General features: G+C 39.8%; 2 protein-coding genes across 2 annotated transcripts; both read left to right on the top strand.

Moving 5' to 3' along the window:
• Positions 1-3,001: 3,001 nt before the first annotated feature.
• LOC311060407 (inward rectifier potassium channel 16-like) lies at positions 3,002-12,095 on the top strand. Its single transcript, XM_084078585.1, has 2 exons — positions 3,002-3,136; positions 9,495-12,095. Exon 2 carries the CDS (start codon positions 9,505-9,507, stop codon positions 10,789-10,791), a length of 1,287 nt encoding a protein of 428 aa, XP_083934711.1. The 5' UTR covers positions 3,002-3,136; positions 9,495-9,504; the 3' UTR covers positions 10,792-12,095.
• A 6,901-nt stretch (positions 12,096-18,996) lies between these two features.
• kcnj2a (potassium inwardly rectifying channel subfamily J member 2a) lies at positions 18,997-22,805 on the top strand. Its single transcript, XM_084077383.1, has one exon. It carries the CDS (start codon positions 19,251-19,253, stop codon positions 20,532-20,534), a length of 1,284 nt encoding a protein of 427 aa, XP_083933509.1. The 5' UTR covers positions 18,997-19,250; the 3' UTR covers positions 20,535-22,805.
• Positions 22,806-25,412: the final 2,607 nt, after the last annotated feature.

Genomic DNA, 25,412 nt, shown 5'->3' with positions numbered 1-25,412 from the left:
GAAATGGTGCAACACCTGCCCCTGAATGTTGACAAAACGAAAAAGATCATTATTGACTTCAGGCGGAACGAAAAAGATCATTATTGACTTCAGGCGGAACGAAAATGATCATTATCGACTTCAGGCGGAACCATCCCCATCACACTCCACTCTACATCAAGGGCACAGCAGTGGAGTCAGTCAATAGCACAGACAACCTGACCTAGTCCCAAAACACCTCATCCATAGCCAGGACGCACACGGGTGTTTCCGACCTAGTCTCAGTAACTTGGTGACGCCCCCTTCTAAGGTCAGAGGCGCGCCGTCTCTGGCGGGCTTGAGCAACGAGCGGCACCACCGAGCGAGCCATTAGGCGAGCAAGTGGCCCGCCGAACGTTGCGAAGGCCGCTAGAGCCCCCCCCAGGCAGTGCTAGCCAACAACACAGCCATCCGCGCCTTGACTTCTGTGCACTGACTGCGCTCACCCGGTGTGGGTGGGGCTATCTACTGAGACCTGGTAGGAAACACACAGTCGCAGCCAGGACAGCCAAGCAGCGCTTACACTTCCTGCGACAGATGAAGAGAGCACATCTCCTGTCCTCCTCACCACATTCTACAGGGGCACAATAACGTGTACTGACCAGCTGTACTATGGAGACTGCAATGCCTCGGACCAGACTGAGAATATCATTGGGACTTCAGGATGTGTCACACATGCACTGACCAAGTGCATGTGTGATACAAGTCCTCCAACATAGCTACTAAGAGATTAGCTGAAAAATATATTTTTCACATGCATTGGTTAGTAAGTACAATGCAACTTGTCGAGTGGGAAATGGGCATTACAGTGCAGACGGTTTTGGCTTGAGGTGGAGAGACAGGAGCTTTGTAATTGGCTAGTGTACAGTAGATCCCATAAGCTGGACGGACAGCTTGCACCCGATTGGCTAGTTACACTCCATAGCCTCGCGGACGTGTATACCATAGCCTGGAGGGATGGTGGGTCAGGATATAAATTCACGAAAATAACAGTTGTCGTTGACCGATTTGAAAAATAAATTGGAATTGAGTTGACTGTAGCTTGCTGGCAGAAATATGCTGCTGATTGATTTGGTAGTTTGCAAGTAGGCCTACAGACAGACAGACGGACGGACAGACAGACAGACAGACAGACAGACAGACAGACAGACAGACAGACAGACAGACAGACAGACAGACAGACAGACAGACAGACAGACAGACAGACAGACAGACAAGGGCAAACACAAATTTCTGCGCCCTGCCTTAGGCCTGGTGGAGATGAAAATTGAAAACGGCTAATAAAAAGAAGCTGACACACAGGCACTTACAGTCACTTAAAGTACACACTCAAAAATACACATGTATTAGTTATTTACTGTACATAACATACTGTAAAGCTTTACCAGACAAAAGATAATCCAGCTCAACTGAGTATGGGAGTATTTCACTATTAAGTAACACTGTTCAGGAGCTGTTTGCTATCAGTAACATGCATGTAATAAACATTTACACCACCAGAATGGAAAAGTCACATTGACCTGAAAGGCCCTATTTCTGTGTGTAGATATCCAAGAGAAATGGCCCATGTTATTGCCATGTAAGAAAAGCTAACCTCTTTTTCCCAGACCATGCTCACACAGGGGAGTCAATAGGTTTTCATGAGTGAAACCTGAGTTAGGGTTTTTCTCTGGAGACAATGAATAGAGACTGGTTGAGAACCAACTATTAAGTAAAGGGGAGAGATATTTGAGTTAAGCTCTCACACTACTCTCAAAGGAGTCTCATGTTGGGAATAAGAGATTATCAGGCACTTTTTACATAAAAGAGAAGCACAAAGGAGGAATATTGTTCAACTTTTTTTTCTCCATAGTGAATAGTGTTAAAGTACAGACCTAATTTTCAACTATTGTTAGGCACCTTGTTTCTCATGTGTCACTTGTCAACTTTGCAAAGGAAATATATAGTTAGCTCAGGTCTCACTCCTGTCAATGCTATAGCACATTTGCAGTAACAATACTACATTGCTTTAGTAGTAGACAGTTTGTATGTGTGTAAACATACATAACACCCACATACAAAAACATGTTTGAAGATATGCAAAAAAATACAGTAGCACACAAAAATAAAGAGTTAGATCGCCATTTTGAAGTGCTGTCTGAATGTATAGTGAGAATTATTATACCCTATAGTATATAGTGGACTCATCGTATCCCACGACGCATTGTGAAAAGTAGTGCACAACTGTCGGTCACTAACAAACCACTATACCATCATGTATTGTGCTGAATGAAAAATGCCAATGTTGATCAGCATAGGCACAATTTCTGCAAAAATAGCAGATCTACAACCTTGTAGATCTGTTAATTTCAGCTAAGAGATTTGGTGTAGAGAGAAAAAAGGAGGGGACCAAGTACAGACCCATAGGGACCCCAGTCTATGGAGTTTATAGGGTTCAAGTGGATCATTGTGCGACAGCAATGACATAATTAATGGCAACCTGGGTAGTGTCCAAAGATTGATTGATTGATTCATTCATTCATTCGTTAATTTTGCTAATGAGCTAATTGCATTGCCCTGTATAGTACACCCTATGGAGTAGGGAGTGAGTAGTGAAGGAGTGAATACATTTGAACACAGCCAATGAGGTTGCCACAATATATTTAAAATATAATACAGGTAATTATTGTTTGCACTATGTCCATCCAAGCACAATTCTTCAATACAATACATACATTATAAGAATAGACATAAGAGCCACCATGTCCAAATGATTTATTTCAAATTTATATTGTCAATTTGCTCAGAGCAGAGCATACAGGTATTATCAAAAAGAACAGAACGCACACACAAACACCCATACCCATATGCAGGCACAGACACACTACTGTATTTGCACGCATAAGTGAATGAGTACTGTATGTGTTGCATACTGGTTCATATATGAAGACATTCAGAAGCACACTTACAGAGACACGAAAACACACATAAGGGAGGTGTTAATCTTTCGTTTTTGTAACTACAGGTGGGCTGGACCATTCTGGCAGGTGACATTTTTGGCCAGTGTATGAGTGCAGGAGAGCCTTCCACTCAAGTAGAGACAGTCCTGCAATTGATTCATCGATCAATTTGACAAAAGGTAAGAATCTATTGATAACATACAGTATGTTTTTGTTTCTACTGCAATCAAACCTAAAAAGATAGGCAATGTCCAATTGTAGAGATGTTATCTCAAGCTATTGAAGCTATTATTTATGTCGAACATGTTATGTTGTGGTCTCGCAGTAAGCCAAATCCCTCTCTGTATGGGAAATGAATATGCATTGGTATATAGTCTGGAGAGTGCAAACTGGGTGCAGATAGAAGCTAAATTCAAATTTACAATTTCTAAAACATATGTTAAGTCTGTTACTGAGTGCTGAGCGCTATTATGAGACTGAAGTAATGGAGTGGTGACACATTTGAGATGACAGATAAGTAAGTATGTGGACAACAGAACAATTGGTAATCTGAGCAGCAGTTAACACAATGCCTGACTGGGTTTTAACATTTGAAAACAATGTAGATGTGGTCAAGGTGATACTGTAGATGAGCTTGTGGTCATGTTTCATTAAGCAGTTTGATTTGAACACATTTACAGGCATTAGACTGTAAAACAATAAAACTGCCAATAGGCCTTTAATGGTATTTTATTTGTTAGATGGCAAGTTGTATCTAATAAATTCATGTTCAATTACAGTACATCTAGCTTAGATATTGCAAACCGTTCATTTGTTAAATTAAAATGATTCTGTGTCATTATTGCCATATTTCCTTGCTTGCGTGTTTCCATGATTGTTTTCTATTTTCAGTTAATATAAATAAGTGTAATGTCAACACAAGGCTTTTTATGGTTTCAGCAGAATTGAGAGTGTTGTGTGGAGAGCAGAGCATGCTTGCATGACATCACTGCTAACAGGGCAGGAAAGACACCTGTTTCATAAATATGTGTCTATTGATCTTTCAAACAGTGCACCGCACAAGAATAAGGGTTTGTGGGATTCTGAAGGTCACAGTCAAACTGAGAAAGTGTGACCTAATAATATTACACTGAAATACAGCAACAGAAGTTGAAGAAAGCAAACTCCTACACATCTGCGAGCTTCCACATCAACTGCTATGAGTCTTAATGAACGCCAGCATCCTGACTCGGCTCTCCTGTACAAGCAACATTATGCAATGTCCAATGAAGCAAAACCAAACACATGTGGTCCACCAGGGTCCACTTTGATGCTTGGGTAAACTATTACCCATTTTGTAACATTAAAAATAGACTGCTGGACTGCTGTCCAGAAGAAAGACATGGAGATTGTGAAGGTCAATAGGGGTGAGACAAGGCCCAGGGCAGAGCAAAGGCTTGCCATCCGTCTACATGGTTCTAATCCAATGAAGCACTTGATGGGTGCCACAATGTCATTTGCAGTAAGTGAGCATGTAATGAGTTGTAAGCGCCCCAAGCAGCAGAGGAAGTAAGCCAAATGGCTAAGTCGTTTCCAGAGGTCACACTCTTAATTCCTATTGTCAAGTATGGTGAGTGTAGTGGGTGAGTAACTCCGCTCTCAAAATCATACGTTGCTGTATCTTTTGGCTCTGGGTATGTAAGATATAGCCCCACACCAAAGGTATACCACCAGGGCCAAAGAAAAAAAAAGAAAAAAAGACTGTCCTTTTTTGTGTGTGAAACTGTGTCTGTACTGGAAAAAACTATCAAGCCATACGCCCATAAAACTACATGCTAAAGGGCATGGCTTGCATTTGTTATACGCAGTTGTTCAGTGAGATGTGTTGTTTTGTACACAGAGCTGGCTTCTGCAACTCTACAACTGGGCACAGTGAATGCGGAGAGAACAGCTCAACCTAGTGGGTCAACACAACAGAGAGTGCTATCAGGGCTTTCAGTTTCAAATTTATAGCTGTAGGGAACATGGCGTTTTAAATGTGAATTAAGACAGACCACAAAAAGCTCTGAGCCTTAATACAAAATAGTGTAGAACTAAGAATTACAATGTGTCCTCTGTCTTAGGACACATTGTAATTTGTTAAACCGTATTAAGCTTTATAAGATCCTCCTGTCCTAACGCATTATCGGTCAAAATCTCACAAAATACCTTTTATGCTGAAAGGGGAAATCTGGGGCAAGCAATGTCTTTGAAGTTTTATTAGGATAAGCTAACAACATGCGACAAGATAGAATTATCCCCTTGATAGTATAATGCATTAAAAGTCTTACAAATACACTGTAGTCAATTAAGTCTACCCATGTTAACATACTATACTTTTAAAAAAATCCCAAACTGTCTTTGTTACAGTGACAAGAGCCTATATTGTCTGAAAGTGCATAATGTCAGCATTATGTCTTAATAAGCCCTGCTTTACAGGAAAATGTAATTAATGCTTAATGCTAGGAGTAGGATGTAGTAAAATATCATAAAGTTGACCAGCCTCTGAAATCAATCGCTTTGAATACCTTTAAAGCATTTATCTCCAGTTGGAAATGTACAGCTCTCCATTACAGCTATATGAGCAGTTAAATCTAATCAATTATGAAGTGTTAAAATCATCTGCTGTAACACAGACCGTATAGAAGGAAAAATAATTTCACAGCTAACAAAGATAGTCTTGAGGTCATGGGCACTTCTGAATCTATTCCAAAAAGATGGCATTCTCTTCATCCTTTTGATTTAGTTGAAATAATGCCTTTAATGCATGTGTTGATATTCAAATAACCACTTTAACACTATAATAAAAATCAATATTTCTTTCTGTTTTGATGAGAGTAAAATAATGTCTGATTGCGTTTATATTTTCTACACTTGGGAAGGGATTATGGGAAGTTGATAGGACATATTCTATGACCTCATGGAGTGAGTTCCGCACTCTGGCATTAGGGACATTATGCGTAGCCAGGAGGAAGCTAAGTCTGCGACCAGAGCCCATTTCACTCAGTCAGATAGCGGTGATGTTTTGGGCGTAGAGGATGCTCTCAGTGGTTTGGCTGTGATTGATCCTTCCCCTGCCCGTGATCGCACCATGAGACCGTTCCAGTTTCCACATTCATTTTCCCCCTGCTAACCTAGACCAATTCAGTCCTGTGGCGCTTCCTTTATTGGCTTTCTGACAACTCTTTGGACTCCACCCAGAAAAAAAGGTCTTGGGCCAGTGCTTTGGACAACAGTAAACCTCTGCATGGAAACATTACTGTATGTTTACAAAGAGTTCAATGTTAGTGGGGCAAAGCTATTATACTTTGATGCAACAACAGACCACTCCTTGCAAAACAGACATTGGAATATAAGTTATAACTTCACAATGCCACCTGTATGTTGTATCATTTCTGCCTGGAAATATATAATTACAAAATTGTTTAGCCAGGTGATCTACAACAAGTACATTTCTTTGATCAGTATCCCACTTTTTATATTCTTTGCACTTATGTTGCACTGGTGCTCCACCGTTCAAAGAACCCAACACCACTAATGTAGCACATAAAGTACGTGCTGGACAGATTCCTCCAATTTTCTACAATGGCCACCAATGTGTCTCTTAACCCATTAAAACCGGGAAAGCATCTGTGTAATTTTTTATTTTTGTGTTGGCTATCAAACCAACAATAGTAGATATACAAGCTCACAGCGCGTCACTTCGTGCCATGCTGCGAGCTTGTAAATCTGCTATTTTTGAACATTTTTGAAAAATCTTTAAAGTCTTGAAACATTTTCAATTACGAAAAAGTTTGATAACTATTGATTTCTACTGAAATCCTTTTTTCTATCAATTAGTCATCCCATGAATTCTTTGACTTGAATTCATGGATTTGCCAATAATTTGATGACCAGTGGACCGGTAGGTGGTTCCGGTAGGAGACACAAAGGAGACTCTTTGTCTCTCCTACCGGAACCGCTGCCGGTCATCAAATTATTGGCTTAGAAATGCGACAAAAACAAAAAAAAAATCCATGAATTTAAGTCTCCATGGGGTGACTAATCGATAGAAAAAAGGTCATTTTCGGTGTGAACTATCCCTTTAATGGGTTAATAAGAGCCGATTCTGTCTACAGCACTGCAGATGACCGTAGCCAATTATGAAAGATAAGTGCCCTATTCAAAGCCTATTTAAGTGGCACAACAGCAATTGAACAAGTAGAAGGAAAATGCACCTCTGCAATAATAATACCACAATACATCAGAGTAGTTTAGAATATTACAAAAACACTGGACTTAGCATGGACTGTTGCGATGGGTTTTGCATCTCTAGGCAACTGCCCCATTATGATTAACCGTATTGACACAGTGCACAGAGGCAGGAAAAAGAGAATCATAGATGGTAAACATTCCCAGATTGGTATCTTAAAAATAGACCTTGAGAGCAGTCATAGAACACACACACACACATACACAAAAAAATCAGACAAAATATGAAAGAAAACACGTGAATAAAATTATGAGGAGAACCCGCAATGGAAAAAGTAGGCAACACAGCTTGCCTCTATCGTTTCCCTTTCTTTGCCTCGTCTTACTGTTCTTGTTTTCTAACTAAGTCAAACTTTCTCTTTGCATTGTAATTAATATGTTGCAGCAGTGTGAGGAGAGGTTGGAGCTTTCCAGTGGTCAGCCAATCTTCTTGATGCATGGAAGACTCCATTGTTAATTATTTCCTCCGACAACAGTGGTTGGAAAAAAGAAAGAAAGAAAAAAGAGGTGGAAAATGGGCACGCCTGGTGAAGGTGAATACAGGGCCATGTGGCCTGTATGACAGCCGCACACTAAATGCTCATATTTGGCATACTGTAGATATTGAATGTCCTTTTGACATGTGGCAGACGCAGGTCAAAAGAGATATTACAACCACTGATTTCCTTCTTCCTATTAACCCATTACGACCTGAGGTCATATTCTACAAATGTCTTCTAAATCCTAACAGTTTTCCGAAAAACTGTGCAAAAAAATGTTGCTGAAAGTGGTGCTCAACTTTTTAATGCCCACAATTATATGTGTTTGGCCACGGCCGCCCATTTCAAAATATTGTGTTCCAGTGACTCCCAGAAGCAAAGATTTGAGTTAGAAATGTTCGCTTTAAAAAGAAAAAAAATATATAGGCCTTTTCAAAAAGTTGCGCAATGTTCACGATTTAAAAAAAATAGCAGATCTACAAGCTTGTAATGAGCTTCTAGACATTCTGTAAATGCTGTGCTGTGGTACTAATTCAATTACTAATCGACTTCTCCCAGTTATGGAATCACATGCAGTCGAGAGTCAGAGAGGTGTTGAGAAGAAGCAGTATTTATTCTATGCACTGAATGAAGTGTGTCTTTATGTACAGAATGGGTGTGGGTATGTGCATGCATGTGTACAGCAGGTGTGTGTGTGTGTGTGTGTGTGTGTGTGTGTGTGTGTGTGTGTGTGTGTGTGTGTGTGTGTGTGTGTGTGTGTGTGTGTGTGTGTGTGTGTGTGTGTGTGTGTGTGTGTGTGTGTGTGTGTGTGTGTGTGTGTGTGTGTGTGTGTGCGTGCGCGCGCGTGCGTGTCCATGTGTGGTATGAGTTATTAAACATCAAAGCTGCCATTGTAGCAGTTTGTTCCTGATATGTCTTTTTCATATTGAACTGGTTTGTAGCTTAATTGTATACCTTCAAGACTTCTATAACACATTATAATATTCTTGTGATACAATCCTGACAATATCACCTTGCTTCTTTTTTTAGGTGTGAGATGAGAAGTTTGCTAATTGATAATGTCCTGCTATCGTATGTCCTATAGTATATATGTCTAATGTAAAGACCCTCTGCAAGACATGTTTTGGGGTCATTAACATTACAGAACAATTTGAACTATCCCAGTTCAAAAAAGTTTGAATCAAAATGAATGACCAATCACCCCATAAAGCCTAGTGCAGTCCAGAACAGTTTCATCAATTGAATGTCACAATCTCTCCCGCATAAACCTCCCTAAAATACACCAAACCCAAATCCCTCAACTAAAAGTTGCTATGACTGTGTCACAAACAATGTGGGTGTGTTCTGGGCCATTGCTGGTCCAGAACACATTCCACACATTCTCCATATGTTTAACCAACAATGCTGTTACAGTATATTCCACGCTCTTTCTTAACCAGATTAACCCTGGTGTCTGTATTTTGGGCAAATGATTTCATAATTTCTTTTTTTTTATTTGAGTCTGGCATAGGCTCAAATAAAATACTGTTTTATGTCAATCTGTCAATGTATTGCTTAGGCCTCCTCTTGTATACCTATGGGGGTTTTGCTTTGTGTTCCCTGATTTTGCTTAGCATGCTGCTTATTTAGGGAACATCCCAAGAGCGGAGCCATTAATGCCAAGTTTAACTGTATTTCATTTGTTGCAATAAATGGTTAAATCTATTTTGACGAGTGTTCCTGACTGAAATGTCATTATATACTTACATTGAACAAAATATTAAAACTTATTTTTCTGTTTTTGCCACAGACTTCACAAGATGTGCAAAAAGTATACCTCCGTGAGCCCCACTGAGAATAGCACAGCCGTGACCGTGAGGACGGAGAATGGCTATGAACATAAGAAGTACCGCTATGTGCGCAAAGAAGGCAGCTGCAATGTCATATTCCGTCACGTGCCAGAGGAGTGGCTCCTCTACGTGACAGACATTTTCACAACACTGGTAGAAATCAAGTGGAGGGTGATGTTCCTGATCTTTGCCCTCTCCTACATCTTGTCCTGGCTCTTTTTTGGTATCCTCTACTTTGTCATTGCTCTGGCCCACGGTGACATAAAGGAGAACACGAAAGACCCGTGCATGTATGAGGTGCACACCTTTACTGCCGCTTTCCTTTTCTCACTTGAAACCCAGACCACCATTGGCTACGGCTTCAGGGGGATGTCAGAGAACTGCATGGAGGCCATTGTCCTCGTCACCGTACAAGATGTCATCAGTTGCTTTATCGATACCTTTGTCATTGGAATTGCTGTTGCCAAAATGGCCTCTGCCAGGAAGAGAGCACAGACAGTGGGCTTCAGCCACCATGCTGTCATCAACTTACGAGATGGCTGCATGTGCCTCTCCTGGCGCGTGGGAGACTTCCGCAGACACCACATGGTTGATGGCACGGCCCGCGCTCAAATTGTCCGCACTACCATGCACACCACAGGGAAAGTGGATGTGACATACAAGGACCTCGCCATCCAACAGAGTGAGATTGTCCTGGTCATGCCCATCACCGTTGTTCACAAGATCGAATCCAAAAGCCCGCTGTACAAGATGAGTCTGGAGGACTTGCGGAAAGATGACTTTGAACTGGTGGTGTCATTTACCTACACAGACGACTCCACGGGCATCCTGCATCAGACCCGCACCTCTTACACTCCGGCCGAGATCCTGTGGGGCCAGCTGTTCCAGGAGATGATTAGGGTCAACAGGAGGTACTACAAGGTAGACTATGCCTTGTTTCATGACACTGCTAGGGTCCTGGCACCAGAAGTCAGTGCTGAAGACTTTGAGCGCAGGAAGCGACCCTCTCCGCGACTTTCCCCAAGGCTTTCTCCTCGGTCTTCGCCTCGGTCTTCGCCTCGGTCTTCCCCGCGGTCTTCACGACGGGCCTCACCGCATATAAATCATCAGGAGCAATATTTGAAACCCCCAGTGGTGACTGTGGAGCTGGTGAAGGACATCATCCTTCAAGCGGAAGTGGCTGTGGCCATTGCAACACCTCAAGGTGATCATTGTCATCAGGACACTTTGAGTCCTCCAAACAACGAGGGGCCATGATGTTTTTTGTGATGGCTATTCCAAAACACCATAGGCTCATGGACATGTCTTTGTGGAAAACATTCTGTTAAAGTAGAGGAAAACATAGGTAGCTACAGTATCACTTTTGAATTTTATAAACAGTGTCATGGACAAGAATACAAAACATACAATGTAGGAAAAAGTACGTCCTTTGAAATGCAAATGATGTTCACTGAATGATGTCACCATCCAATTATTGTATATTCACTAAATATTTCATTTGATAGTTGGCTGAAAGCAATAATCAGTTGCATATTTGTTGAAGTGTTTTGAAGTGTAAAACAGTATAGAAGCAAATAAAAGGTAATAAGTGTCCCAACAACACGATGTTGGGAATAGTTGCATGTAAAATAGTGTGCTGCTTTCTGTGTGTGTGGTGCCGTTTTAATACAATTTTAGCCACTGAACATTGTGAATACTGCAGACTGTTAGTGTGTGTTCTAATCATCATTAATCATTCAAATATGTTTCCAAATTTGTTTGCATTCCACTGTTCTTAACAGATTCAATCCATTATAGTAAAGCTGTTGTTTTTATATAATGAGGTGTTTTTTGATCTGACAATTTGGCCCACATTTATTTTAGCACCACCAATGGCAAATGAATGGGAGTCCTGAGGGCAATCAGGACATGTTTCTACATTTAGGCAAAAGTATCCTTAATTAGCATAAAACTGAAATTGTTCTTGATGTAAGCAAATTAAAGATAATTTTGCTTGGCACACTGAAGCACAATACCAATATGTTTAATTACATAACTCCCATTCCTTTCAATATAAGTAGTGGTGGAACTTTATTTGTTCAGCAGTTACCACCCAAGCCATGCAATCCCCATTTGTATTATCACACATAAGAATAAAAGAAAGGAAATATAATAATGTCTGTTCATTATGCTGGATTTTTGAGAAGGAATAATCAGTATTAGTATTACAGAGCCACGAACAAACCATAAAAACAAAGCTTGAAACGCTACCATTTGGTTGGGGTTATACAGTAGTTATACATAGCCTAATTGTTGTTATTAACCACTTAACCCTATATGATTTGTTTGCCGGGGTCCCCCAGGGCTCTATCCTTGCCCCCTTCATTTTCTCCCTCTACAAATGTCTCAACCGATAATAGCTTATCCACAAGGTCACAACACATTGCAACGCAACACATTGTACACTTTGTAGATCAGCTATGTTTGCTGAATGTTTGCCTATTCTATTCTCACTGAATGTTTGCCTGATATGCCCAGTATATGGATGTAAGGGGTCATGTGGTCAATGGACATAAATCTTAGTATTACAGACCCAAAATAACAACATTTTAAACATGGCGTCCGTATCTTGGCCATGACATTAAGAAAATGCTAAAGTTTTCAAAATGTTAAAAAAAATAGAATCAATAGCAGATCGGTATTTAATAGATAGACCTTAAATGGTAGATTGTCTATTTTCAATATTTCAGAAATGTTCCCCTATTTTTCTTTGATAAAGGGATTAAGTGGTAAACTTGTATCACATTTCACTAGCTAAGTTACAAATATAAAATAAGAACAATACAATACTTCAGTGCAGTGACAATGTCCACAACCCAACTATGACGCTCACATGTCTGGTACAGCATGTCTCTTCCCCTCTTCTAACAGGCCTGCCCAGTCATATATGGATCATGTCTCTTGTCTGTGAACAAACGCACGGACTGGGCGACAAGCTTTGATGTGCAATAAACAGGCACTACCTTAACATGTGCTACTGTGACTGTGTAATACCATCAAGACAACCTAGACTTTTCATCTAGCAAAGTAGATCAATCCAGGCCTCATGATTTAGTTCAGGCTGTTCCAGCAGTGCCACAAAAACAACTACCGTATCACTTTACGAGGTCATGTTAAAATTACAGTATGATGCTGCTGATGATTATGATGATGATGATGACTGACAACGATGATGTTATGATGATGATGAAGAGGAAAACTCCAAAGGATAAATAAAAGTGAATTATCTGTCTACTTTGAACACTTGGAACCCTATAGCATTCCTAATATGGGGCTAACATTGGGTGAAAATGACAGATCTACAAGCTTATTGATCGCCAAAGCTATTTTCTGCAAAGATATAGTAGAGTGAAAACAGGAGGGGCATATTGGGAATCCAGTCAACTAAGTAGGGTTTAACCCCTTTTTTTCTCCACAGAAAATAACGGATCTAAGACATTTGCAAAAATAACAGAAAATACACTATTATAGAGCCTTGAGGGACTCCGCTCAACAACGTGGATAAGAGGTCAAGTGCACAGTGCCAAAATTCAGATTTCCATAATATTAATCTCCTGCTGTAAAGTAACTAAGTACATTTACTCAAGCACTGTACTTAAGTACAGTACTTTACTGAAGTATTTCCAATTTTCAGTACTTTTACTTCTACCCCACTACATCTCAGAGGCAAATATTGTACTTTTACTACACTACAATTATTTGAAAACTTCAGTTACTAGTTACGTTGTAGATTTTGATTATTATTACAAAACATACATTAATCACTTCAGCCCTATATATATTTCGACCATTTGAAAATAGCCGATCTACAAGCTCACAATGTATTGCGATGCAACGCATTGTGAGCTAGTAGATCTACTATTTTCAAATGATTTTAAAACATTTCATACATTTGAAAACTTGTGAAATGGGACATTTCGGCATAATGAGTAAGCTACTTTCTACTTTAGTACATTTCATTCAATACTACCAATACTTTTGTACTTTTACTCAAGTAAGTTTTGAATTCCGGACTTTCACTTGTAACAGATTATTTCTACATTGCAGTATTGATACTTTTACTCAGGTCAAAAATGTGAATACTTTTTCCACTACAGTTTTTTATCTCCTGCTGTTCACCAGCGCCTGTGCAGTGAGAGTGAGAGTGAGAGTGAGAGTGAGAGAGAGAGAGAGAGCGAGAGCTGTGTGTGGGGGCCAATTATCAGCTAATTCCAGCCTCCAGCTCTCCACCTTGTGGTCCACATGAAGCAGCACTGCCCGTTCTTTGACTGGAAATTGGGCATGGAAAGCAAACACACAGTTCGCACTGACACAGGTCATTTGGTCTAAATATACAATATGTGCTGCTATAAATAGCAAGCCCCAATGTGACACACAAATAGGCATTTTAAACTATTTCTTTGGGGGGGGGGGTGTATAAATAAAAAGATGTTGCGGGTTAATCTTTTAACATGACAAAGAAGCAGTAAATACGTTTATTATTTATTCTAAATGCTAAGGGAATCCAAATGAAACTGCTGTCGAACACAACCAAAGGCTGACCTAAAATTATAGGCAACAGATGCATAGCCTAAACATCCTAAGCAACTTGATAGCTTAGTGGAGAAAGACAGTCATATCATAATACCGGCATGTAGGCCTTTATTGAGTGAGTCATTCTTTCCAACAGAACACATTTTCCATAGAGGCATTAAAAGAAGAAGAGAAAATACCTTAAAAAAAAGACAACAGACATATCCTAATATGAGGATTTCTGAGTATATGATGGGCAGTTAAACTGTAGCATACACTCTGACTGCAGGTCAAAAGGCAGGTGTTCAATTTTGCCACCATCTCACAAAATTCCATCTCTGGGGAAGGTTAAAAATAAAAAAAATATATAATAATACATAATACAGTAAAAAATGTGATACCCTCCCATGACAGTTGGCACTTCAAAAGCAGCCGTTCCCATCACTGAGTTTATCTGACTTCCCGCCCTGAGTTATGAACAAAATATGTTTTTTTTGTTTGTGTTGTTTGTGTTGTTGTTAATTGCACCTCACCAATGGTGGAAAGTAACTAAGTACATTTACTCAAGTACTGTACTTAAGTACAATTTTGAGGCACTTCTACTTTACTTGAGTATTTCCAACTTTCAATAATTTTATTTCTACTCCACTGTATACATCTCAGAGGTATATTGTACTTTTTACTCCACTACAATTATTTGAAAACTTGAGATACTAGTTACTTTGTAGATTTGTATTATTATTAGGCCTACAAAACATGCATTAACAACTTTATCCCTAAATACTTCGGCTATATGAAAATAGCTGATCTACAAGCTCACAATGCCTTGTGAGCTTCTATGTCTATTTTCAAAAGATGACATTTTGAACATTTGTGAAATGGGACATTCTGCATGTACTGTATTAGTAGCCTACTTTTACTTTTGGTACTTTAAGTACATTTTGATGCCAAGACTTTTGTACTTTTACTCAAAATTGTAATTTTGAATACCAGACTTTTACTTGTAACAGAGTATTTCTGCTTTGCAGTATTGATACTTTTACTCAAGTAAAACATGTGAGTAGTAGTACTTCTTCCACCACTGCATAAAACACACAGTTTATCCTATTCTCCCTGTCTTGGGGTGCCTCGATCCTTCCTCTCCCTCTCCATCATCCCATCATCTCGTCATTGGCTGGGTGCAGATGGAGGGAGGAGCGTGCCGGTACAACACTATTTAAACTGCTTTGGAAGGGATCTCTCCGCAAAGCACATTAAACAAGAAGATCACTCAGTTATGAGGGAGTCTCAGTCCTGTTCTGTATCATAACGGTCCGCATCTTTCAATTAAACAACAACAATACATCGGAAACAGCGCGATCAGGACGATAAGCGGAGGTTAAAACTTTCCTCTGGGAATATTATTGTTTCACCATCCTTATCCTGCATCTCTCAACCCATGGTCTACAAATGAGCAACAGGTAGATTCATTTACATCTCAAATGTGGTGCGCTTCTTAATAGAAGTTTGTTGTGTTTGTTTGATTGATTGATTAATTGATTGAATAGCCTACTTTATTTAGCAGTTTGCAAAAAAGCACAGAAAAGTAGCCTACAGTTCTATACAAACAAAGGGATGCTAAATAAGATTAAACCCAAGAAAGCACTATGGCTTGTTTCCATTGGGGTCCCATGTATTCAATTCATAGAAACATTTAGTGACAAACAAATATACAATCCTATGCAAAAACATCATATAAACGAGTTGTAATCAAAAAGAAAAATATGTACAGTTTCACAGGGGGGCCACAAGTATAGGCCTATTTGTGATGTATGGCTGGGGATAAAGTGTAGAAGTGGTATAGACTACTAAAAAAGTTTGTAATCTAACTCACCGTTTTCCAAACAGTGGGCCGGGACCTATGTTTGGGTCGCGGAGCAATTTTGTATGGGTCGCGAGTGAGTAAATATCTGCTTTTTTTCCCCGTTTCCTGTATACAACATATTTTCTTTTTTCCAAAGACTTAGAAAAGTTTAAACAAAACATAATAATAACAACTTTTCATCATTTTAAAAACAATTCCAACAACAACAGGTCCAAAAGTATTTCATAAATAAAATCAAAAGAATATATACATTTTATATATATATATATATATATAAGCAGATCTACTGCTACTAGAAACTATCTTCTAATTTCTTTTTGGCGTCTTGAGCTAAAAACATTCAGTTTACGAAGAGAGATATTAAAAGGAAGGGGAAAAATCTAATAGCCTATCATTTCCCCCTAGTCTCACAAACAAAGGACAAGAATTCAACATCTGGATGTCACTTATATTTTCCAATTATAACAGGCGGCCTAATTAGCTTACATCTATTGACATTTAGGGCTATACTGCAAATGAAACGGCCATTAAATTACTAGCCTACAACTCGTCTTTTAGGGGGTGTGAGAGAGTGATTGCACCAGAAGCCAATTCCCATTTTCCCCGCACCTGTTAACATTTGTCGCTGGCATTCTGGGTGCAGCTTTAAGGGTTTCTCTTTTTAGAATCTACTGATCTGCCCGTATATTTTCCGTGTTATGTCCTCATTCTATAATATGTCAGTGGCCCATTCTTGTTCGTTATCTTATCTGTCAACTGAAAGCATTGACCAGTGGTTCTCAAACTTTGAAATTTCAAGGACCCCCCCCTTAACTCTGACTGAGTGTACAAATGGAACCAAATGGACCCTATGGGTCCATTTGGTTCCATTTCTACACTGCCAGACTTACAGACTTCTAAGGGTCAATTTAGACCCCCCCTCAAGGAACCTTGAGAGTCCCTGGACCCCACTTTGAAAACCACTGGCATAGACAATTTGACAGATTGCAATTAAACTTTCAAAAGGCAAGAATATCAAATGTGACATGTTGAATAATAGTAGTCATGTCCACTTTTCCAGTAAAACACTTGCTTATATTCTAAAGGTCCTTTATAAACAGAAAACAGTTGCTAAAACCCCCCCAATGGGCACAACTCCAATTACAATCAAGTCTGTTTACCAGCCATCAATTGAGTAAAGATGACGATGAATGCCTGTCAATGTCAACAGTCCATGCAAATTGGTCCCTAGCTTGATGACATCATTGTTCTTGACCTCACTTGATACAAATGTTCCATTTGATGTTAAACTTGGAAAGGAAAGTAACATAAAGATTGTGAATTAGCCACTCAGTTTAGTTGTACATCTGTCGTAGATTAAAAAAGAAAAAGAAAAAGTTTGACAGCTCACTGCACATCAAATAGGCCTAAATGTTTGTAAGGACTAGCTCTAGTCGTGTGACCTGACATTTTATGTGGTCATTTTGATATGATCCAAAATGCAAAACATTCATCACGTTTTCCCTACCGATTCTTGCTCCTTCTCATCTTTGATTCCCATATCCTTCACACACAAAAAAAAAGATTTGAAAAAGATGGATTCATTCATGTAAAGGAGAAGGGAACCCATGAAGGAGCTGACTTTCGAGATTGTTGCCAGGACAGCAAGGTCTAGGACTTGTACAACAGACACAGGGGTTAATGAGTGGAGAATCCTCACGGGACAGCCATTATATTGCAGAGAGGTTATTAAATCCCTGGAGTCTTCCTGAGAATCAACAAGCCAAATGCATGCTCCTGTGCATCCAAAGAAAAAGAGTACACTCCATGTAATGGTGATCGGTGATAAGATTTTAATTGTTCGGTTTATTTAAATTTTGATTCAAATAGGTGTATTTAATTTAGATTTAAATTGTTTGGTTTATTTAAATTTAGGTTTAAAGACGTTTATTTAAATGTAGATTTAAAGACGTTTATTTAAACGTAGATTTAAATAAACGGAATATGTGTGATTAATGTAATCTGTGTTTACTGTATCTCATTGTACTGTACGTGTATGAATTTGTGTGAGATGTCTAAATCAGTGGCACCACATAAAAAGTTGTTAAAAAAATCTTAAAAGAAAAATGATAAATTATTAGATTCCAGATGGTCAGAAAATTAAGAAATGATTTGGTCTCTCAAGCAATAATTTACACCGCACAACAATACAGTTTCCATTGTTATAGTTATTAGTAAGGTACAATATGTGAATTTCGGTGAAAATAGACGATCTACAAGCTTGTAGATCGGCTATTTTCACCAAAGAGATTTGTTGTAGAGGGAAAAAGGAATATAGAGCCCTGCCAATCATGAGCAATGAGGCAGGATCATGCATGTAATGTGATCAACAGGTTAGTGAGGCCATAGTGAAAGATACAAACTAGTTTTCATCATCAGGGCCAACCTTTGTGCAATTATTGCTTTTTGTTTCATGCCTGTACATGGGTCTGAGTAGTCTCAGCTATAGTTTTCCTTTTTTTTAATCCTACCGTATTGCAAAGTAAAGAAAAAATCAAAAACAAATTGTTCATGGGATCCCATAGAAACATCATAACCCACAATCCAACAAGAAATGATCTTGTCAGTGCAGTGCAGCCAAGAAAAACAAATCTGCTTTGTAAATGCCCATCATTGGGACCTTAGTCCAATTACTCAGTGACCTCTTTCAGTGAAAGTTGAAAAGTCAGAAGAGGGTTAAATAGCACTGTTATTTTGTCAAAATTGAATGAAATATTGTTGGCACAAGAAGGCTTCTTGCCCCTGGGTATTGAATATTCAATGGCTTTCTCAGACTGCATGCACTGCAAAGTTTCGGGTGAAGTAATTATGAATGACACGTAATGTTCAGCAAAATGATCATGTTTATTTTTAATTAATGCTTACATAATGTTTGATTGTCTGCTTTCATCAAGGCTACATGAGTAGCCTACAGTACAGTATATAAGTAATTTGATCCATTTAGAAATGTACGTATGACGTTTGTTGCATTTCTAAAAAGCTTGTCTGTCTTTCTTTCTCATAGCATACTGTTGATGAGGTCCAAGCCCCTTTTGAGAGAGGACTGACTGACACATCGTCAGCGCTGCAGACCTGTCCGTGGTTGCAGTCAAACCAGAGGCCAACAAGGACAAAGAGGCATCTCTTCTGTCCCCCTCATTTCAGCACCATTTCCTGCTTGAGTCGGTCCCCCAGAAGTGTTTCAAAACTGTTTCTCCAACGCTTCTTCCAGAAACTGTTTTCCAAAGCAGAAGCAGTGGCACAACCCTCCCAGACAGAGGTGATGGGAAGTGTGCGAGCCAACCGCTACAGCATTGTGTCATCAGAGGAGGACGGAATGAAGCTTGCCACTATGGCAGTGCCCAATGGCTATGGGAATGGCAAGGGCAAAGTGCACACGCGGCACCAGCCTCCAAGCAGATTTGTGAAGAAGGACGGTCACTGCAATGTGCAGTTTATCAACGTAAGCGAGAAGGGCCAGCGATATCTGGCTGACATTTTTACCACGTGCGTGGACATTCGCTGGAGATGGATGCTTGTCATTTTCTGCCTCGCCTTTCTCTTGTCATGGCTGTTCTTTGGTTGTGTCTTCTGGCTGGTGGCCATCTTCCATGGGGACTTAGAAAATGATGCCCATAGATGTGTGTCCAATGTTAGCAGTTTCACTGCTGCCTTCCTCTTCTCCATCGAGACGCAGACCACGATTGGTTACGGCTACAGATACGTGACAGACGAGTGCCCCGTCGCTGTCTTCATGGTGGTCTTCCAAAGCATTGTTGGCTGCATTATTGACGCGTTCATCATCGGCGCCGTCATGGCAAAGATGGCTAAGCCTAAGAAGAGGAATGAAACTTTGGTTTTCAGTCACAATGCTGCGGTGGCCATGAGGGACAACAAACTGTGCCTCATGTGGCGTGTGGGCAACCTGAGGAAGAGCCACCTGGTGGAGGCACATGTTCGGGCGCAACTTCTCAGATCCCGCACCACGGCTGAGGGGGAGTACATCCCCCTCGACCAGATGGACTTAGATGTGGGCTTTGATAGCGGAGTTGACCGTATCTTCCTGGTCTCTCCCATTACCATTGTCCATACGATAGATGAGGACAGCCCTTTCTATGACATGAGCAAGCAGGAGCTGGAGACGGCAGAGTTTGAAATAGTGGTCATTCTGGAGGGCATGGTTGAGGCCACCGCCATGACCACACAGTGCCGGAGCTCCTACCTGGCCAGTGAGATCCTCTGGGGTCAGCGGTTTGAGCCCGTACTCTTTGAGGAGAAGAACTATTACAAGGTAGACTACTCTCGTTTTCATAAGACATACGAGGTGCCGAGCACCCCGCTGTGCAGTGCCAGGGACTTTGCGGAGAAAAAATATATCCTGTCAAACTCCAACTCCTTCTGCTATGAGAACGAGATGGCGCTGGAGAACAAGGAGGACACAGACGAAGGGAATGGGGGTAGCGTTGGCCCAGACGGCACCCAGACAGACAATATTTCAGAGCATGAACACAACCAAGCTACCGTGCCGCTAGAGCCACGGACTCTGAGGCGAGAATCCGAAATATGACTGGTACTGTATAGACCTCACATGAGAGATTCTAACAAAAGAAAATCACCTCTCGCTCTGAAAGGCACATTGAGCTGAGCCGGGCCTTGGGAAGAGGACAAGTTCACGCTGACGGTACTGCTGTGGAATGGGGCTAGGTTGAGGACTTGTATGTAAGAATGTAATTACATACAGTAATGACAAAGACACAGCACTATGAACAATGTGCATATTGAAGGAAGAACTCTCCATATGGTCCCTGTGAATGTGTGCATCTATTTAGTGTCTGTTGACTGCAAGGTAACACAGAGGAAAGGGTTGTTAAAGATGACTTGAAAATTGCAGGCATGTCTCCATTTCTCTGTTCAGCACATTGTAAGAACACGTTGTATTAAGAATGGGGGTTTTATTCCTCAAGTGCTGCTAAAAATTAAATGTATCCTTAATACACAGGCACTATTGAAAATTTGCAACAACAAAAAAGCCCTTTTTTCATATTGACATTTTCTCTTTCACAATGAGAACCAAAGAAGTTTTCTTTGCTAATTTGCACGTTCCTGAGCAAACTGTTTAAAAGTTCTCTATAAAAAATCCTGTAACTTTATATAACTGAGATGGTCGATTTTTAGACATCCGACAGAAAGTCTGCCTGAGTGGTAACGGTTAACTTTAAAATGAAGTACCCAAATATATATTAAAACACTAAAGAGCAATGGGAAGATATTTGGTATTCTAAAACTTCTACTTCAACACACATGACTGAAGCAAAAAAGGTACAATACTGTAGATTTACTGTTCATGCATGAGCTGGTCTCATATCAGATGTTACACTTTGCAAATATCTCATTTACCTAGCCCTACCTTTTTCTTTTACAAAAGAGGGACATTTTTAGTCCTGTATATTCTGCATGGAAAAAACAGTCTAACGAGACTATTAGACGTTTGTATCTTCTCATAGCTAGGCTTGCCTTCCCCCAAATGGTCAAGTTTATTATGAATGAACAGGTTAATTGTGTGACTAAAGAAAAAATCTGTTCTTGTGGGTTAACCTTTTCAGTTATTGACGATAAAAGTCTGTTCATTGCTGGGCAAATAGAAATAGAAGCATGCCTGTTGGTGTGAAGGAAATTAGCAGGGTAGTATTAATGGCATCACAATGAAAGAGATTAATTTAAACCTACGAGGGGAGGTAAACGAATGTTCTTAAAAGTGCTGCTATGTTGCATTTTATAGGGTTAATAACACAAGCCAAAGAGTATTATTATCATAGTTTTGTGTTTCTAAAAAACAAAAACTGTAAATTAGATTGGTACAGAAATGAGTAGATCATTTAGAAATGAAGCAGGTTTTCTTTTCAAGAACATATGTACATCTTATCGTTTATGATGGTGTTGATGCTTATCTTGAGCCACTTCATCAAGCCTTAATACCACAGTCAAAGAATGACATAAACATTCATGAGCAACCATGATTGCACAATCTGTTTCTCGGGGCAGGAAACTATCACATACTGTTTTGTGTTCTGTAGTATTGGCTGACCTAAACAATAGTAAGTTGTAGGCCTACTAATGTTTGGACAATTTGAATCTAAGTGTAACCAAATCTTTGATATTCAAGACAGGTTTTAAGACCATGAGGCCCAAAGGATTTCTTGTGCAAATCTCTATTACAGTGTTATTGATGGAGATCTTCATTTGCCAGTTTCTGTGATGCACAGTACTCTGACATTTTTGCCAGGAGTTGGACACCATGATAACTCTATTGATCAATATCATGTACCCAAGCTGCAAAAAAAGAAAAGAAAAGTTTTCCGTTTCTGTACAACTGTTCTGAGTAAACAGTTGAACATTATTAACACAACTGCCCCATATTGCTGTAGATGCATGTATACTTGTATGCAGACTATGGATTGGCCTGCTTTATTACCAATACTACTCTTATTTTTCATTCTCCATTTTTAATGCTTTGTTTTACTAGGGGATTTGAAAGTTTTGTTCAAAGCCAAATGTACTGTAATCCTGGCATATGAAGGTGTAACGTTACTGCACAAGAGTTTGCATTAAGGCAAATTTATATCCTGTGTGTTTTTTAATCAACGATGGGAAGGCCTTTAGGCTGCATATTTCCTACATGTGTAAATACACCCCTTCCCTTTTGCAGTAATGTTGTATCAGTCTTCCAAATGTACTGCAAAACCATGGAATGTACAGATTTTTGTATTAATAATATTGTTGTTATTATAATTAATATTATTATTATTATTTTACATGCTATGATATTGTTCTTTTTCAATAAAATGTCAGTGAAGGATCAAAAGCAGATGTGTCCTTTGTCACATGAAACAGGATTAATTTGGTGTAAATGAGAAATCAGTGCAATTGCTTCCAAAATTAACAATATCTACTGTATAATATCATCACCGTCTTAAACTAATGGTCCAAGTCAGTTTTTGTTTTTTTACATTGTTCATTTTTAACCACTTGAACCCCAGCATGCCTATTCTGGGGGGAACATTCGCCAGAAATAGCAAATCCACAAGCTCACAGTGCATAGCAAAGTGATGCGTTGTGAGCTTGTAGATCGGCTATTTTTGGCGAATAGATTTGTTGTAGACCAAGTACAAGTCCAAGTACAGATCCATATTTATTCAGTATCATATTTATTTGAAAATATGACTTTGGCCATTATTTCTAGACTGTTACACTGTTAATGCACGTCAGAGGCCTTACCATACAGCGGTGGCAAGGCTGGTGGGATTAGCCAGCCCCCCTGTCCTGAGCCCTGCTTCAACACAACGATTAACACACTTTCCTTCCACACTCTTGACCCTTACTTTGCTTACACACGTGTTATGCCGTCTCTCATCCTCCATCATTGTGCATAATCTCCTTGGTCCTCAAAATGTCAGGCCCGCTGTTCCTCTGCTGACAGTGTGCTGCCACAGCCCGCATATCAGAGGTTTTATTCCACAACAAAATATATGTCTGTTATCACGTCATAATTAGAAAAAAAAAATGTTTCTTGTTGAGTGGGTGGGTGGTGGAAAGACTTCTGCGAGGCCTGACGGTAACTGTGGTGTTTTCTTCCAGAGCTCCACCTCTCCACTTCTGGTGGAGAACATAAGAGACTGGTTGGAGAAAAGACTTGACCTCAAGCCAGCGTCATGGAAAATCCTTGGTTTACAGTTAAGCGAGACTGACACTAATGTCAACTTCTGGAATCAGAACGGCAGAGTCCGAGTTAAGGATGTGATATATGTTTGCACGTGTGTGTACTGTGTGTGTGTGTGTGTGTACTGTGTGTGTGTGTGTGTGTGTGTGTGTGTGTGTGTGTGTGTGTGTGTGTGTGTGTGTGTGTGTGTGTGTGTGTGTGTGTGTGTGTGTGTGTGTGTGTGTGTGTGTGTGTGTGTGTGTGATTTATTGAACTCCAACGTAAAGCAGTTATGTTATCTGACTGATCTCCATCATTTCGGCAGAGGAGTGGGAATGAGACAAAATTATGTCAGTTCCTCATTGCGATCAGAATCTGATGTTTGATATTTCCACAGTATTATACAAATATAACAAATTACATTTAAGTAATCAAATAATCTGTTAAGTGATGTAAAAGGGGAACATTGACACATTGGGAGGATAAGGATAAGGATAATTCCTTTTAACAGGTCGTTCATGAAAGTCCTTGCGGTCTTGTTTCCAATGAGAACCTGTGAGCAATTAGGGGTTAAGAGTCTTGCTCAGGGACAAATTTCATTTCATCGACACATATACTGACCTGGCCAGGAATCGAACCTGGGGCAACCAGGGCCTCTGGCTCCCTAGGCGGGTTCACTAAACATTCAGCTATGGCCGCCCCATAACCATATAAGGGAACTCCTTATATGGTTATGGCTGAGTCATGGTGCATGAGGTACGCCTGCCCATCCGTCCATCCGCCCACCAGCCCTCCCTTAAGCCAATTTTAATATAGGACGTAGAGAGTATTTTTATTATTTTTTTATATTATTATATTTTTAAAAATACAAGTTATCACTATATTGACATGCATGATTCCAATGCATAATTTCCAGGGTGAAACATGCTGTCTTCACTTTTTCATTTTTACAGAGGAGTAGAGACCATTGATAGAGAGCTTTCATTATATTAACCTGAAGCTCAATATCAGCAAAAGGAATGAGCTTGTATGAACTGGTTGTCATCCAGAGCAAGGAACTGAAGAGATGGGATGATGCAAGTGATCGAACTTGGGGTCCAAATAAATAAAAAAAACTAGAGTGGATTTGACTTGACTTTGTTGTTGTTCTTGTTCTGCTGTATGTCTATTAGTGTGTAAGTTCATTGTGAGAAAGGTCACATTTAATCTATTTGTACACATGCTTTGTAAATAAAGCCGATTCTGATAGAACACAAAGTTGAAGCCATGACAGTATAGACAATGCCTCAAATATGGATGTTGCCACAAAGTTATTACTGAGTTATGGACAAAAAAATATTTTGTGAGGTCACACACAGTGACTAGACAACCCCATACACCTGTATGGATGGACACGGACGGATGGACCATCTGAAAACATAATTCCTCCAGCCAAGGCTGTCACAGGCGGAGGCATTAAAACATAATATATGCAAGCATATAAAAAATGGTTTAGCTGACATCAAAGCCTTTCACTTTTCCTCACCTTCTGACCAGAGTTTTGCACTTCAAAACAAAGCCCATCTTAAAACACAGAAGGGTGGCACTACTTTGGCCCCAAGGGGCACTTGGTGGTGGGAAAGTAAGGATTTAGGAGTTGCCCTTTTCCGGTCACACCATGTAATATTCCATTTATTTATTGAATTATTAATTTAAAGTTATGACCAGGAAAGCCACATTGAGGTTACTTCCTGCTCGGAAGGAAGAATA

This window comes from Gymnoscopelus microlampas (genome assembly GCF_963454915.1).
Source record: "Gymnoscopelus microlampas genome assembly, chromosome: 14".
NCBI classification, from domain to species: domain Eukaryota; kingdom Metazoa; phylum Chordata; class Actinopteri; order Myctophiformes; family Myctophidae; genus Gymnoscopelus; species Gymnoscopelus microlampas.
This window is presented reverse-complemented; position numbering and strand designations above follow the sequence as displayed.

What these genes read in the sequence shown, in the direction of transcription:
- LOC311060407 (XM_084078585.1), top strand. Translation starts at nt 9,505, where the DNA reads ATGTGCAAAAAGTATACCTCCGTGAGCCCCACTGAGAATAGCACAGCC.
- kcnj2a (XM_084077383.1), top strand. Translation starts at nt 19,251, where the DNA reads ATGGGAAGTGTGCGAGCCAACCGCTACAGCATTGTGTCATCAGAGGAG.